Genomic DNA, 18,212 nt, shown 5'->3' with positions numbered 1-18,212 from the left:
CCATTTCAAAAAGTTTCTTGTGCTGAGTATATATTCACAAAATGCCACCATTACAGAGTGCTTCTTGCATTGTAGAGTGTTGCCTAGCAAGGTATCACCATTTTGGGGACATTTCAGTGTGCTGTATGCAGTTATTTGCAAAGTGCAATTACTTCAAAAAGTTACTGAGTTTTGGGCAACAGATGTTTGGTTTATTTACATTGTGCAGTTACTTGGCACATTTCTTACACTGGTAAGAGGTGTTTTCTTTAAGAAGACAGTATTACAAGATATTACAGTGCTCGAGTTATTCAGTCTCACCGTAAAGTTCTAGAATGTTTCTTAAAATGATGATGAACGACTTTAGCAAATGATGGTAAATGACTTTACCAGTTAGCCTTTCCAATGATATTACAAAAGTACCAAAATGCCCAAGAAGTTTATTTCATAAAGTCCAGTTAGTTGAAGGTACTACGAGTTTGTTCATTCGCATAATTCTGAAAAGCCCAAAAAGTATACGTTCAGAGCACAAAGGCATTGGACAAACACTGGCATTAGTTTCTGGCATATGTGCATGTGTATGTGTTTGTGCTTATTTGCAAAACCCTTCACTGGTATGTGTTAATATGGCAGATGGGTTTCAAAAAACCCTACCACTTGTATTTGATCAGAATATTGCTGAGAACTGGAGAATATTTTAGCAAGAGTACGATATTTTATACAAGCAATTTACGCAGATAGAGATACATGATCCAGGGCATTCATTTTGCTAAACCTACCTGGGTCAGAGGTCATAGAAAGAGAATGTTCATTTGTGTATGCACCAGCAGTGTATGAAGGAGAAAGTGCAGAGACCATCTTATTGTTGTACAAGCTAAATGAAGGGAAGACCCTGAGTTGAAGTGCAAGTTATGAGAAATATGTAACCCCCAGATGAATATTACATTAGAGATACATTTGTTTTATAAGAGATCAGAAACCAGGGAAATCTTTGCAACTTATATAGCTGAGTTGAAAAACAGAGCTAAAATGTGTTGGTTTGGTGATTTAAAAGATGAGCTGATAAATGACAGAATTGTGTGTGGTAATAATAGTACCGTTGTGAGAAAGATTTTACTTCATGACAGTGATTTAACAATGAGCAAAGCCATAGAGATTTGTCAAATCCATGAGGTGACAGAAAAACATACAAGTATCCTTGTGAGTGACAGAGCATGGTTTCAGCTGGTTCCAGAGCAAATGTAGATAGTATGCAACAAGGGGCAAACAAGAGCAGGCCTAAGCACATGGCAGCTACAGGGTTTCCATAGAAGGCATGTGGCTTTCCAGAAAGTTCTAAGAAAGGAGCTTACACCAGCTACGTGCAGTGCAAACATGAATCAGCAAAATCCAGATCTCGCTTTACTGTTAACTGCTGCAATTGTGGTGCTAATCAAGAATCTAAAAGAGAAAAGTGCTTAGCATATGGTCAGCAATATCACAAGTGTAAAAAATGGAATGATTTCCAAAAGTTTTGTAAATGAAGTAAAAGCCTCATGCAGTTGAAATGAAAGGCCGCACAGAGAAACAAATAGATCACGTAGAGCCCAAGGAGTCAGCTTTCTATGTAGATGGTGTATCAGTGCTTGGTGAAAGAGTTGATGTGAACTTATTAACAAGAAATGAAGTATTTTGTACTGTCCGGATTAATGGAAAATCTACACAGCTCAAAGTAGATACTGGTTCAAAGTGTAATGTTATATCAGCAAACACATTTTCTAAGGTGAGAACTAATGAACAACTCAATGTGGCCAGTAGTACAAAACTTGTTGCTTATGGAGGTGAAGAGATTCCAACTGAAGGTTCAGTGATGCTTTCATGTTATTTGCCCGAGAACTGTTACAACTTGTTATTCTATGTAGTCCAAAGACCAGTGACATCTTTATTGGGTCTCAAAGACAGTTTAAAAATGAATATGCTTTCTTTTGCTAAAGAAGTCCAGTGTATTTCCGTGTTCCAGTTTTACAGAAGCCATTTTCTAACTTTCGATGACAAGTTAGGTAAATTTCCAGTTGTGTATTCCATGAAGTTAGACCCAGAAGTCACACCAGTAATCAGGTAAGCAAGAAGAGTTCCAATAGCCATGCAAGATAAAGTTAAAGATCAGTTGGATAAAATAGTGTTGGAAAGGTGTGATTTGTCCAGTCACAGAACCAATGGAATGGGTGTTGTCCATGACAGCCACTCATAATAAAGGCTTAGATGAAATCAGAATATGTATTGACCCACGAGATCTGAACAAAGCATTGAAAAGACCATATCATTCAATGCACACAATCAAAGACATTGCAGCTGTAATACAGAATGTTACTGTATTTTCTGTTTTGGATGCAAAGAGTTCATTATGGCAAGTGATGTTTGATCGTAAATCCTCATTTCTAACTACTTTTGGCACTCCATTTGGCAGATACAGATTCCTAAGGATGCCATTTGGAATAAATTCTGCAAGTGAAGTCTTCTAGTGTGCAGTGGAGCAAATTTTTTCTGGTTATTGTTGTGCCATAACAGTAGATGATCTATTAGTTGGAAGCAATGGTGAAGCAGAGCATGATAGAAACCTTAAGAAAGTTCTAGACTGAGCACATGAAGGCAACTTGAAGGTCAGTCCTCTGAAGTGCAAATTCAGATGTCTAGAAGTTATGTATGTAAGTCATTTGTTTACAAGTACAGGCTTGAAATCAGACCCGACCAAGCAAGCAGCTGTTCTTGAGATGTCAGCACCGGATAATGTACAAGCTTTACAGCATTTTTTGGGCATGGTCACCTATTTACGCAAATTTATACCAGACTTCAGTGAGCTGACAGCTACTTTAAGAGAGCTCACATGCAAAAATGTTTTACAGTCATGGTGGGAACAACACCAGAAGGCGTTTAAAAACCTTATAGTCATGGTTGGAACAGCACCAGAAGGCATTTAAAAACCTCATAGTCATGGTTGGAACAGCACCAGAAGGCATTTAAAAACCTCATAGTCATGGTTGGAACAGCACCAGAAGGTATTTGAAAACCTTAAGCAGAAAATTGCCACCCACCTATGTTAAGATACTATGATGTGAATAAACCAGTTACTCTTGCCTGTGATGCTTAAAATTTGGTCTAGGCACAGTTATACTCCAAGATGGCAGACCAGTGGCCTAGGACTAGCATATATGACACTTACCCAAACTGAGATGCAGTATGTTCAAACTGAGAAGGAGCATTTGGCAATAGTATATGCATGTTCCAAGTTTTACAATTATATTTATGGTCGACATATTCAAATTGAAACTGATCATCACCCTCTAGTTACTATTCTAAAGAAGCCTGCGCATTCTGCTCCAGCGAGATTACAAAGAATGGTGCTCAAATTGCTAAAGTACAATTTCAAAATGGTCTACACAAAAGGCAAATTGCTCTGTCTGGCCGATACCTTATCCAGATCACCTAGAAATACAACAGATCAGCTTAATGCAGAGAATTTTGACTTTGATGTGATGTCAGTGGCTAATTTTTCCACTGCTAGACTTGGTGAATTAAGAAATCACACTTAGACTGATCCAATTTCACAATAGCTCAATCACTATATTAATGTCAGATGGCCGTCAAAGCAATCTAGTGTATCACCTGAAGTGCAAATGTATTTTCCTTACAGATATGAATTGTTGATGGAAGATGGCATTATTTTCAAAGGTCCTAAAATTATAGTTCCTGTTTCCTTACAAGAAGAATATATCCAAATTTTGCATCGTTGTCACCTAGGATCCACAAGAGAAGAGCACAAGAATTAGTATTTTGGCCTTCATTACCAAAAGACATTGATAAAGTACTTTCTATTTGTTCAGTATGCAATAGTACTAAACCTCATCTGCAAAGAGAACCGCTTCAGCTAAGTCCAGTTCCTGAACTACCTTGGTCTACTGTAGCAACTGATATCTTTGAGTGGAACAATCAACACTACTTAGTTTTGGTAGACTCTTATTTGAACTGGTTTGAGATTGATCTGCTACTTAACCTAACATCCACTGCTGTTATTATTAAGGTGAAATGCCATTTCTCACTTCATGGTAGTCCACACAAACTTTTTTCTGACAATGGTACTTAATTTACTAGCCAGTTTCAGAAATTTGTAAAAGAATGGGACTTTGTACACGTTACTAGTCGTCCTGAATATCTTCAGTCCAATGGTCTAGCTAAGTAAGCTTTACAGAGTGCGAAGCAGTTACTTGAAAGGTCAAAGAATGACAATACTGATGTGTTCTGGAATTTGCTTAACTACAGAAACATACCTCGTGATGATATTCTTGGCTCACCTGCTCAAAGACTGCTTTCCAGGCAAACTAGAACTACGCTACCTATTTCTTCCAGTTTGTTGCAGCCTAAACCTAAGAACAATAAAACCAGCAAGGCTCAATTGTTTAAAGAGCATAGCATCCAGAAATCTAGTTACGACAGATCGAGCAGATTGCTTCATCCATCAAGAGAAGTACAGACGGTACAAATTCAGACTACAAAAGGATTTGATCGAATAGGACAGATTACAGATATCTGTGCCAAGCTTGGTAAATTCTGAGGGTATAGAGTATAGGAGGAACCACAGACATCTTCCTCCTGTACCAGATTCATCATCATCATTACAATCACAACATTGTTTCTGTGATGCAGGTCCTAAGTCTGTTTCCAGACCAGAATGTGTTCAAAATTCTGATTCCATTCCAGAAAATGATTCGAACATTCCACAGGTTAATCATTTTACAGAAACTGTTTCGGTTGCTAAAGTTAATTCCCAGTGTTATGTCAGATGATATAGGCAAGTATCTAAGCCTAGTGTGAACTATGCAGCAACGTGGACTTGATTGTATATACCTTTGTATGTAAGCATTGTATAATGCATTACTAAAGATTCCCTGTGATTTTTGCATGCCAAATAGTCTCATAACAAATGTATGATCTATTTCTCAAAGAGGGAGGATGTGGATCAGAGAATAAGTGTGTGTGCTATATCTTTAAGAAGCATGCGAGGTTGTACGTGCATGTTATAGCAGCATAGCTGACTCATTTAGTAGCAGGAGAAAGGCCCTGATATGATGCCCCTCCTCAGCTCTTCAAGTGCAGAATTGATTGCTAGAGCCAGATCCACACACCCAAGTTCTTAATTAGAAAAAAAAAAAAGGAAAATAAAAACAAAAAATGGACTTGTACTTTTTTAAAACTGTAGTAAGCTGGCTGCTAGACTTTAGCACAAAGTGCTCAGGAAGTTTTCTGTGAATGTAGGTACTGCGCTTCCTGATCGGGCCCCCTAACACCTTGCACCCTGGGTAGCTGCCCCTTTGCCCCACCCTTGCATTGCTATTGTGGCAGTGGTAGGAAGAAAAAAATCCAATAACATTTAAAATATTACATACAGGCTCACAGCAGGAAAGCAAACATGGTATCTAACAATAAAAATAATATACTAAAAAAAAAAAAAAAAAAAAAAAAAAAATTTTTATGACTAGGTATTATTTTGACTACGGGATGATATTATAAATTGTGTATTGCAATTATTTGTTTTGTTTTGATATGTGTATCTTCTATGTATTTTTTCTGTATTCCCCTTACTTGTTATAACCTTTGGAGCTTTTCTCCCCGGGCCTCCACTGAAAATGGACATATATCCAGCTGGACTAGCCCGGTCAACAAATGTAAAATAAATAAATAAAATAAAATAAAATACTAAAATGCCTCTGAAAACAGCATATACAGCCAGTGGAGGGGTTCTGCCCATCATAATATTACATGTATGAGTACTATTGAGTAATTTCAGAAAACATCTACTTAAAAATAGTTGCAGATCTCAAGCCTAATAAAATTTCATTTACTCAATGTATTGTATTATAGAGTTCCATGAAATCTGTATTTAAATCTGCAACTCATAAAATGAAGTAACCACTGATGACATGCATTTTATACTGCTGTATGATCCGGAAAAACAAAGAACGGACTGTTAAAAGGCCTTCTTAAGACATCTGCTCAGTAGGCATAACTCAAGAACCCACAGTTACCTTACGTACACAGACTCCCGACCAAGAGTTCCAGCAGGGATGTGTTGGTATACAGTGGCTGTATGTTTGCTATCTCCAGCTAATGGAGAGGTTCACTACAGGGCAGACCCCATGAGAAGCCTAGTGGTATATCAGCCATGGAGAGGTTCACTACAGGGCAGACCCCATGAGCAGCCTAGTGGTATATCAGCCATGGAGTGGTTCACTACAGGGCAGACCCCATGAGAAGCCTAGTGGTATATCAGCCATGGAGAGGTTCACTACAGGGCAGGCCCCATGAGAAGCCTAGTGGTATATCAGCCATTGAGAGGTTCACTACAGGGCAGACCCCATGAGAAGCCTAGTGGTATATCAGCCATGGAGAGGTTCACTACAGGGCAGACCCCATGAGAAGCCTAGTGGTATATCAGCCATGGAGAGGTTCACTACAGGGCAGACCCCATGAGAAGCCTAGTGGTATATCAGCCATGGAGAGATTCACTACAGGGCAGACCCCATGAGAAGTCTAGTGGTATATCAGCCTGTGATGTTATTGCACTCATTCAGTATCTGAACATCTTTAAAGGTGCTTGTAGAAAGTGTGAGGACTATTAACTGATGAGGTTAGAATGGTAGAGCTGCAACACTGAATAGGTAATATATATACCATGTGCAAATCTGAGGTACGTCTGAATATTCCCCTTTCACTGAGGAACCTCAGTCTTGGAGTTAAGCAGCAAAAATGTGGAGGTATGAGATACACAGCTACTCACACCAGAAGGCAATGGAGAGTAAAGCTCTCTGCGGAATTCATAAAATGTATAACAATGAATTTTAGAAGCTGGCATTTTTCCATTTGAATTAAATTTTATTTTTAGATATGATAAAACAGAATAATTAATTTTATATTTCTGGTAGGTTCATAGGTTAATAGGTGTATACTAGGCTAACGACCACTAAACCTCTTAATAGCCTAGGCTTGCAACCCAAATGTGACCGACAAATTTGATTTATATTTGATGCATAGGGGTAATTTACTGACTGCCTCTGTCCATCAGAGATATAAGAGCCAGACCAGGGGTGAATTTGTGATTACCCACCCATTGTTCCTAATTATGCTTAAATAGGAATAGGGAGGAACTCTGCTTCACTTGGATGGGGAGCCTGCTAATTCTCTGGTAATTCTCTGAGAAGTATATCTTTCTTTTGAACATGACCTATTTATGTTGCAAGCAAAATTTAGGTCTTTTAATCTAGTAGTTCTGACGATGTTTGTTTTGTGGATGTGCAAAAGATTCATCAAAACCGAGTCCAATGATGCCTTGTAGGTCAAGAAAAGATCAGTTGTCAGAAGTCTGTATGATACTGAGTAAAGAGACAAAGCTTTGAGGTGATCAGCGTAGGATATTATGTTTACTCCCTGTATACGTTTTGTAAGGAACCTTTGTGGATGTTCCAGTTGCTGCTTGGGTGGTCAGGTACACACAGAAGAGGACATTATACTCTATGATGGGCTTGATGAGGGTCAAGTACAGTGGTATGATGACCTCGCTGGACCTAGATACCATGCAATTTCTTATACGTTGAGCAACATAGAAGGATTTTCTTACTACCTTAGATACATGTTAGTCAAAAGTTAGGTTACTAGCTACATGACTTCCCAGATCCCTGACAAGTGAATTAACTTTTCAGCAGCCTGGCTAGCTCAGTTTCTAGATGAAACTCTTAATCTTAGGGTCATGCGTTTAAGTCCCATGTTGGGGCAAGTCCCTTTGGTGGGATGGTGGCATAATGGTTAAGGTGCTTACCTTACAAATACAAGATATAGGGTTTGATTGTCACATGGGCAATTAACTAGGCTTAAAATGCCCCATAAGAGCAGTTAGCCTAGTATTGAACTATAAACCTAATGGTATTTTATTGATGATGTAATTATCCAGGGGTGGTGCACATCCCAAAAGGTACTACAATGCATTTCTTGGTATTGAGTTTTAAGCCATGGCTTTAGCACCAGCCATTTTTGTCTGTATTAGACCTTCCTGAAGTGTGTTTTCAACTCGGGGTGATTCAATGACTGCTCCTAGTTTGCAATCATCTGCAAACTTGGTTTACAAGAGGCCTTTGAGATTGGCTTTGACATCCTAGAAGTAGATGTTAAAGAGGAGTGGGCCTAGCACAGAGCCCTGGGGGACTCCACTGGTGTCCGACCTCTTTGTGGAGGTGGTGTCACAGATTTTAACCTCCTGGTCCTATCTGTTAGCCGGCTAGCTATCCACCATGTTATAAAGGGCTTTATACCTAGTTCTGTTTGTTTGCTGGCAATACCTAAGTGGGGTATTGTATAATCTGCTTTAGCCAGATCTAGGTAGGTAGTATGCCCAGTTTTTCCCTCATCCATTGCCTTATAGACTTTGTCAATGAAGTGCACCAGATTCAGTAAGCATGACCTTCCTTTGGCAAAGCCAAGCTGGGATGGATCTAGTGTCTGGAGGTCTCCTATGTCATTACTGATAATTTCCATGATAATTCTTTCCATGGTTTTGCAAATAAGACTAGTTAGACTAATGGGTCTGTTGAAGGTTCTCCTTTATGAAGTGTGATGACCATTCAATCCTCCATTCACATGGAACAAAGCTTGTTTTAAGACTATAGTTAAATAAAGACTCCAGGGGCCATGATAAATCATATTTTAGACTATTCAGGAGGCATCATGGGATGTTATAAGGGCCCAATGAGGCCATGTTATTGGCTTTAGTAAATGCAACCAATACATGCTCCCTAGTTATAGTTGGAAGGGTTATGTTTGGGGGTATTATTAGGGTGATGGTTGAGAGTGTGAGACAGGCAAGCTTGGAAATTAATATATTTGCTAACAGGTTTGCTATTTATTCAGGCTGGTGAATGAGGCACAGTTAACTACCAGTTCAGCACATTGCTGTGTGCTACCTTGGAAGGATATCTTAACGTCAAAGCTGGCTTTGCTTCATCTAATTAGCCCTCTTAGTTGCATATTTTCTTTGATGATTTTTGCCACTTTTTTTCCTTTTGTTGTTTATCCTGTTTAATTTGGGATGCCACCAGGGCAGTTTGTTTCTGGGGCTAGTTCTGGGCTTACATATTGTAGGTATAGCAGCATCTCTGCAGCCAATGACATGTTTGTAGAGTTTCTGAGAGCAATTCAGCACAGGTTAATGTTTTCTAGGGCGTTGGAGGGGCATTGAATTTTGACAAACCATCACTTAATTGCAGGTAATTTGCCTTGAAATAGCTCCTGTTACTGGTTTTAATGGGATTATGGAGCTGATTCTAATTTCAAAAGAAACAACTTTATGGTCTGTCCTTACCAAGGAGGACGACACATGGAGATACAGCATTATTCCGTATGTGTGAGCACAACGTGCAGTATCTTTTAGCCTCTAGTGGGTGTTTTCACTATTTGGTCAAGGTTGTTCATATTTACAAAGTCCAGGAATCTCTGTACCTGTAGATTCCCGATCTATAGAGGGGTAATTGAGGTCCCCCTTGAATAGGGTATCGGATTGGATGGCAAGTGACTCCAATAGGTCCAGGTATGCATTGTGAGCTCCTTGGGACATGGGGGGGTGACCCATAGATAGCTAGGATATGGTACAGGATTTTGTCTATGGTGATCCACCCTTGCAGGAACTCCAGCACATCATCCTGCCTAACCTCCCTGGAGGTATACTTGTTACTGATGTATATTGAGACACCTCCACCTTTAGCCCTTAACTGTACAGCTACTGGTCTAAAACTGTGGAAGGTACTGAAACCATGCACTGCCAGAGTACTCTCTGCCACTTAAAACCATGTGAAAAGAAAAGAAAAAAATGAAAAACTACTAAATCCAAAAAAAAAAAAACAAAAAGAGGTGAAACACACAACCACGTTTATTCAAACCAGATAAGTGCTTTCATCCGTAATATCTTAGATGGACTTCATCCGATAAGAATCAGAGCTTAGACTGAACTTAAATACCCCCACTTAAAAGGATGATTTCCCTCCAACATTACAATCAAACATTTAAAGATATATGCTACCTTTTTTGTAAAAAACTGCAATTGAAATTACCAATAAAAACTGATTAATGACAATTAACAAATACATTTGAAATAAAAATAAACCGATTATATAGACATATACAAAAACATTATACAAAACATTAAATCAGCCACTTTCAATGCAACATAAAATCACACATGTATGAGAAAACATACTTATATAAAAAAAGAGCAGAGAATTATGAAACAAGATTGACAAAAATATTAACAAACAACTGCATAAAAGTTGCAAGGCCATTCAATCATAATATTGTTAGATTTAAAAAATTATTGTCAGTGCAATGTCAAAATAACCATTGTTCCAAAAATTCAGTCTCAATAAACAATAGATGGAACTAACACCATTTACGTCTAGCCATGAACAAGCATCCACCCTTAACTGTCAGACTAGTTATTTTTTCTCCAAATAGAGACCCACTGGCCCACCCCTAGGGTTAACCTTAACTCATTACATCCTTGTGACGCCTCCAGGTACATCTGCAGTTAACACTTACTGATGCCTCTAGGTGTCAAATATTGCATGTTCATATTTGCATCAATAATTCCAAAACCATGCTATGCACAAGGTTTTAAAAAAATTCATCTTAAAGCTTACACAATAGCAAACCCAACTGCATTAATATTTGACCTTTGTCTAGTGCAGCAAAATAGATAACAACTGTTGTTTTTATGATATTAATTTATATAGATATAATTTTCACATTTTTCTAAATATCTCAACAACTAAGTAACACAGACAGAAATTCTTAGCATCATATGAAAGCTCTTAGTTAGATGAATAATATGCTTCTGACAGTATGTGTGTAACTTGAGTGGTTGCCGAGATATTTTAAGTTGTTTACAAAATATTACAAATATAATAGTTACTGTGTTTACTGTGGCTTTTAAAATTCAGTTTATGACCTAGAACCTAAAGAATACTACCACTATAAAAACAGTTTGTGCTGAAGGGATTGCCATTTATACTTCTTTCATAATCTATATGGTTCCAGAGATATGAACATTTGTTTGAAATGTGAGGACATAATTTAATTCTGTCAAAAGGCTTAGGCTTTGCCCATTGGAAGTTACAGTGCAAACATCCTGAGCTCCACTGGAGTGAATGAGTTAATGTCATCAAAGGCCATATAGTGGAAGAAGTCTTCAGTATAAGCCAATATGTGCCTGGCTGAAGCATTAGACTCCTTACCCTTCCTGAAGCTGTACTCATGCTCATACACGATCATGGAATCTTCTCTCCGTTTTACCCAAATAGAAGGTAGATTGTCCCTTATATGTTTCTCACTCATTAAAATATTCCAGTTTTTATGAAACACCCACTTAATATACTCATAATCCAAATTATAAATTGTAACCAAGGCTAGTGTAACTTGCATGACAGTATCATCCACCCACGTGCCTCTGTCGAATTAATACGCTGATTAACATTCATACTTATTGTTCCAGTTGTCAAAATAGGAATGAAATGGCCTAGAGCCCTTTTATTACTCACTTTGGCTATCAACTCATTTATCAAATCTTCATAACTTAAAATAGTTTACTGTAATGGTTTTAGTTTTAAGAACATTTTTGAATGTATGAACCTTAAGTTAAATAAGAGTAGTTTGAATAAATTAAAGTCCAAATGCAGCCATTGCCCTTATTGTATTAAAATACAGACTGGTAATTTGTTTATGGCTAGAGAAAGGAGGTTTAACAGTAATATGTATAATTGTGATTCCAAAAATATTATCTATTTGGCCAGATGTAAATTTTACAAATGTTTCTATGTGGGTAAAATGGAGAGAAGATTCTGTGATTGTGTGTATGAGCATGAATACAGCATCAGGAAGGGTAAGGAGTCTAATGCTCTAGCCAGGCACATTTTGGATTATCTTGAGCACGCCTTCTGCTATATGGCCATTGATAACATTAAAGTTAACCCTAGGGGTGGGCCAATGGGTCTCTATTTGGAGAAAAAAGAACTAGTCTGGCAGTTAAGGCTGGACACTTGCTCATGGCCAGGCTTAAATGATATTAGTTCCATCTATTGTTTATTGAGACTGAAAGCTTTGAAGCAATGATTATTTTGACATTATATTGACAATAATTTTAAAAATCTAACAATACTATGATTGAATGGTCTTGCAAATTTTATGCAGCTGTTTGTTAATATTTTTTGTCAATCATGTTTCGTAATTCTCTGCCTTTTTTTTATAAGTATGCTTTTTCATACGTGTGATTTTATGTTGCATTGAAAGTGGCTGATTTAATGTTTTTGTATAATGTTTTTGTATATATCGAGATAATCATTTTATTTTTATTTCAAATGTATTTTTTAATTGTCATTCTTAAGTTGTTATTGGTAATTTCAATTGCAGTTTTTTACAAAAAAAGGTAGCATATATCTTTAAATGTTTAATTGATTGTAATGTTGGAGGGAAATTATCCTTTTAAGTGGAGGCATTTAAGTTCAGTCTAAGCTCTGATTTTTATCTGATGAATTTTATCTAAGATATTACAGATGGAAGCGCTTATCTGGTTTGAATAAACATGGTTGTGTGTTTCACTTAAAATCATGTCTTGGTAACTGCACAGATATCTATATTCTTGAGTGTAAGGAGGGCTTGGAGGGAGTGTAGTTTTTTTTTTAATTGAGCAGTAACACCTTGTGATTCTGTAGAGTTGATTTTTCTGTGTTGGTAGGTTTAATTTGTCATTGCCTAAAAAGGCACGATAGGGGTGCAGACAAAACCTTAACCAGTATTCAAAAGTCTAGAGGGGAAAGGTACAGATCACCCTTGGCAAAGCACCGTGGTCAGTTGTCCATGTCCTCCTAAGCTGACAAATATTGGACCCTTGTAATGACACCAGAAAGTCAGGAAGTTCTTGAAATCAATCATTTTTGCTCATATTGTGGCATCATTCTCAGGGATGTTAATATGCTGCTCAGTGCCAGGCTCATACCAGCCTGAGATGCAGTCTGAAAGCTCCATAATGTCTCTCTTCATATATTCCAGGGAGGTACATCTCATGTCATACAGCTACACAGACTATGATGGAATCATACTGTTATCTGGGGCATAATGACTTGAGTGCATTCTCAATTTGGCAGATCCTGGCTTCAGATAAGCAAATGACAGTTATTTTATCCTTGTTCAGCCTGGCTAGAGGGGCAAACACATTTCTTACAATGGAGTCCCCTATGTTGAGAGTACTGGGAAGTGTGTTTGGGGCTCCACTGAGAGTGACAGTATGTATGTTTGGTGCTAAGTGTTGTTTCTTTTCAGAGTTCCTTTGGGCTTGCTGAGGCATAGCTGTGACAATATGTGGCCCAGGTAATCTTTGTTGTTTTGGAAGATTGCTTTTAAATGCCTCAGCAGCATTAGTCTATGCGTGTGCTGTGTGCTATGTGAGGTGGTTGTTGTGTGAGTGGTTTCGACAACCTGATGTGGACTTGCATGCGAGAGTTTAGTCTCCAGTGTCATTGTGCGATTCTAACTCTCACATATTCTGTCTGATTTTTGAAGGATTAAATGGTTGTTAGTAAACATGAAATAATTGCTACATTGTCTCAGTGGTGTCTATATCCACCAAGCTGGCTACAGAGAAGTTAGAAAATTGCATATCCGTAATATCCACTCCTTTGCTTTGTGAACTACAAGGGGGGTAGGGTATAGAGATTAAAGTGCTATTAAGGGTGCTTTGTTTGTGTGGACTAATAATGGTGCTTTATTGGGGCAGATTAAGCTAAACAGTACAATTCTACTAACTTTAATGTTTACACAATAGCAAATTCTGCTAAATATTTAGGTATTGCCACTTGACACCCAACTAGATACTCTAAGCTTGTTTGCACACAAGGTATTTGCACTATACTTGTGTTTTACTGTTTACACTTTTATGGATTGTTTTTTAGAGAAAATTTGCTTTCTAGATATTTGTTACTGTACTGGGCACTGCTAACCCATGTAAACGTGCAGAATTTATAGCAGCACAGAAGAAACAGAAAGTTAAATAATCAGACTTCTGGCCAATAAAATGACTACACCAGGAGTCCTTTTGTATATTTCCCAGCACATATAGACCAGTCAAAAACCTCCTGCTCCAGGATGAATAAACCAAATATTCTTGATGTATAAACACAGTAGAAGAGACCCATAAGTGCAGTGCTAACGCAAACCATTTAAACAGCAAGCTGGAACTCTCTTGATGAATTTATTTTCAAGAGAGTAACAGTGAGACGAAGAACATTTTTTACAAAAAAAAATCAGTGAAATGTAAACATAAAAGCAGAAAACAAAAGCAATAACTAGTGTGATTCCGCAATCAAAGTACTTAACTTTCCCTGGATGGCACTGGGTACAAGTAAAACACTTCTGGACATATGCAGAGTATGTTTCATTGCTGCATTTATGATTAGAACGCATTATTTTTTTCAGACTTTTACATAACTGCATTGCCTTTAGAATTAAACTGCCATTGCTAATTGAATTAGCACATGAGAATATGAAAGCAGAAAAGTAATTTATAACTTGAAATGCTCTGTTAAATACACTCAGTGGAAATAGCTGATAACAGAATAACTTAATGAATTGTAATGGAAATGCCAATGTCTAAAGTACTGATATGCGTTGCCAAACTATTTACCATATACAAGTTTTATTTGAAGAAGCAGTAATCTGAAACAAGAGTGGACAGTTTGTTCTCATAATTTAATGGTCATTTCAATAAAAACATTCAACAAATGCAGTCAGTCTTCCAGCATGCCTGTAATTTCTGACTCCAAGTGCCAAAAACTAACACTAATGTAGCATTCTGATAGATTTTGTAGCAACACAAAAACAACATTTACTGATATGGGATAAACAACCTTTGTCATATGAAGGAGTAATTTCCAATAAATATTTATAGAATGCATTTTTTTATAATCACATAATAAATTATGTGGATATTTGTCTTTGCTTAGAGAGAAAAAGAAGACAAACAATTAACGTCACCCTTATAAATATATATATATATATATATATATATATATTTATTTATATATACATATATATATATATATATATATATATATATATATATATATATATATATATATATATATATATATATATATATATATATATCAATATATATATATATATATATATATATATATATATATGGTTCCCCTTTATAATCTCGAAATACTGAAAGCTCGAACTTCTGTATCTCAAAACTATAAAGTCGAACAACCCACAAATCCGAAACACACAAACACAAAAAACTAAAATCCCTAACATTCACAGACCATACACCACACAACACGCACACCATTCAACCCACAACACACAAACTACACAATCCTACACTACTTCTACACCCCCTACTTATATATACCAACTCCGAGATTGCACTAACAGTCAAGAAATGCATTACTCACACGCAGACATTCCACACTCCCTCGCACACAAGCACACACACACACACATCACACATACACAACCTCTCTACCCTAACCCAGACACACAACTTACAATAACACTCACATACACTCACTTACCTTCACTTTCATAAAACGTTCCTGCACTGCATAAGCGTGGATTCGAGATATTCTAATTCGTGCTTATGCACTTTCGAGATTTTGCATTTTTGCCTTTACGGTCTCGAGAGGCCCCCTGCTATTCATTCTCTTCACCAATCAGATCACACTTCACGCATCAGTAATACAATATGCAGATGACTCCACCCTGATATGTTCAGCCTCCTCCCTACAACACCTACATAACATAACTCAAGATTCCTTTCTGTCTGTGGAAAATTAGCTTACGGATTCCCAACACATATTAATCCCCAACAAAACTAAACTACTTCTCTTTTCCCCAACCAGAACTCCCTCTCCCTTCCTGACCTTCACGAGCCATTCCAAAAACAAAACTGCCATCCTCCCAACTACTAATACCAAAATGTTGGGAGTCGAAATTGACAATAACCTCAAATATGATACCTACATCACTCAAGTCATAAAAAAGGTCCACAAGAAAAGGTCTATTATACAGGAATAAGTCATTTTTAACTGCCAGCACTAAAGCTACTATTGCCCGTACTCACCTCTTCTCAACCCTCCTATATGCCTCCCCTATACTAACCAACCTCCACATGGCCAACCTCTCCAAATTAAACTCATGTTACAATAAAATAGCCAAATTTGCAACTGATGCCCCTTACAAAACTCATCACTATATATCTCTTAAACAACTAAATTGGCTAGAACTTCCCCATCTACTCCACTTTTAACTAAGTAACATTTGCCTCTAAACTCCTACACAAACCAGATAACACCCCATCTCTCCAAAATCTTATAAGACAATACACCTCCACTAGATCCCTTCGCTCAAACAGCAAACTCCTCCTAGATGGTACAAAAGCCAAAAACTCAGCAGGTGAAGTTCTTTTCTCCTATTATACTTCTAAAACCTGGAACGATCTTCCATCTACTATAACCAATAGTAAATCTCTGACACAGTTTAAAGCCCTACTAAAACAACATTTATATGACACATGGCTTTGCCCTTGTAACCAACATGGCTAACCGCACGGTTAGCATTACTAAACTTTGACTACCATCCAGCTTATCTACCCAAACTCTACTTACTGCCATCTACGCACAGTTTACCTCTCCGAACGGTACAGACTCATGCTTGAGTAAAAATTACCCACCTCTAGACATCAGTATGTTCCCAGCATTTAACTCTCTACATATGTATTGTGAATGTCTGAAAACATATTTACTTGCTCTAACCACAAAATTATTTTACTATGTATCTCATCATGCATATATTACCTACATATCTTGACTAATTATTTGCTCTAGTACAATTGACAACTATGTATAAAATGTGCTTTTATTTTTTTTTTTATTTTTACTCTAATTGTATAAACAAATACGTGTTTCTTTATTATGTAATTCTTATTACCTATAAGTGGAGTTTTTCTCCCCGGGCCTTCACCGAAAAAGGACCTGTGTCCAGTCAGACTTCCCTGGTAAACAAACGTTAAAAAAAAAAAAAAAAAATATATATATATACATAAAACTATTCAGTTCATGGACAGTCATTGAAAATATTGTCTCAGACATATTTCTATAAAATAAGAAAAACATGTAACCTACCCATCAATGATCCCTTGCTGTGTTATCAGGTTTTGGGCTTCTTCTCTGGATATTTTGTGATGAAACCACGGTTGTAACATATGAATTGCTTAATTACAGAAAACACACAGTATTAAAAAAATTTACATGTAGTAAAAAAAATTAATTATCACTAGCTAGAAACAGAAACCAGTGAGGAATTGCCAAATAATAAAAATATACCTGTACTAGGTGTTAGACACTGTGAACCTGTGGGACTGTTTGGTGAACTTAGACGAAGGCAGCTTTTTCTCTGTTCAGGAGATATTTTAAAATTTACATGAATAAATCAATTACCATGAATTTCCTCTCCAGAGATAGTAAAAGAGCAAATCTAGGAAAAGTATAACATTTGAACAAAATGATACCCTCCATGCTAGTCTTTCCTCTACTGCAACTGAAAGTGCTTCTGCGGAGCTTTCGATTACTCTGCCTTCATGTCCTGAGAAGTCCATTGCCACGAGAGAATTCTCTGAGACACTTCTCTAAATAAAATAAAAAAAAAAAAGTTAAATATTTACTAATATGCATTCATTCATTCTGACCACCACTTTATCAGTTACTGACACTGTCTTAATGTCACAAATGTGTCAAATTATGTTATATTTAATAGTGCAGCTGGGATGGAATTTATTTATGTTCCTGTTTGAAAATTAATATCACATCTGCAAATCTATAGCATAATAATAGTGTTCAGGAGTGTGAAAAAGACATTAAAGACTGATTTATCTCTGGCTTTACTTTCAAACATCTGAAACTCCATTTTGAACTTATTCTTTCATCTAGCCAACTACTTTTTATAGATATGCCATCACAGTATAGTAGAAAAGGAGAAAGCCAGTATCCACCTTGCACCTCTGACAGTTATAGACACCTGGTTTGAAGTGCTCTGGCTGTTGCATCTTTTGCATGATAATATCATTGCTGTAATTCACAAACTGCGTAGGCAGAATTGCAGCCAGC

General features: G+C 37.1%; 1 protein-coding gene across 2 annotated transcripts in view; it reads right to left on the bottom strand.

Annotated features, from left to right (window-relative positions):
• GRB14 (growth factor receptor bound protein 14) overlaps positions 1-18,212 on the bottom strand; it is a 1,680,298-nt gene that overhangs the window by 146,121 nt on the left and 1,515,965 nt on the right. For both annotated transcript variants that reach the window (XM_044074833.1, XM_044074832.1), the window contains exons 9-11: positions 17,618-17,734; positions 17,433-17,502; positions 17,232-17,319 (exon numbers count right to left, since the gene is read on the bottom strand). In XM_044074833.1, coding sequence (XP_043930768.1) covers positions 17,232-17,319; positions 17,433-17,502; positions 17,618-17,734 — 275 coding nt within the window. The remainder of the gene's footprint in view (positions 1-17,231; positions 17,320-17,432; positions 17,503-17,617; positions 17,735-18,212) is intronic.

The sequence above is a fragment of the Protopterus annectens genome, chromosome 6.part0 (assembly GCF_019279795.1).
Source record: "Protopterus annectens isolate FY-2018-M chromosome 6.part0, PAN1.0, whole genome shotgun sequence".
NCBI lineage: Eukaryota > Metazoa > Chordata > Ceratodontiformes > Protopteridae > Protopterus > Protopterus annectens.
This window is presented reverse-complemented; position numbering and strand designations above follow the sequence as displayed.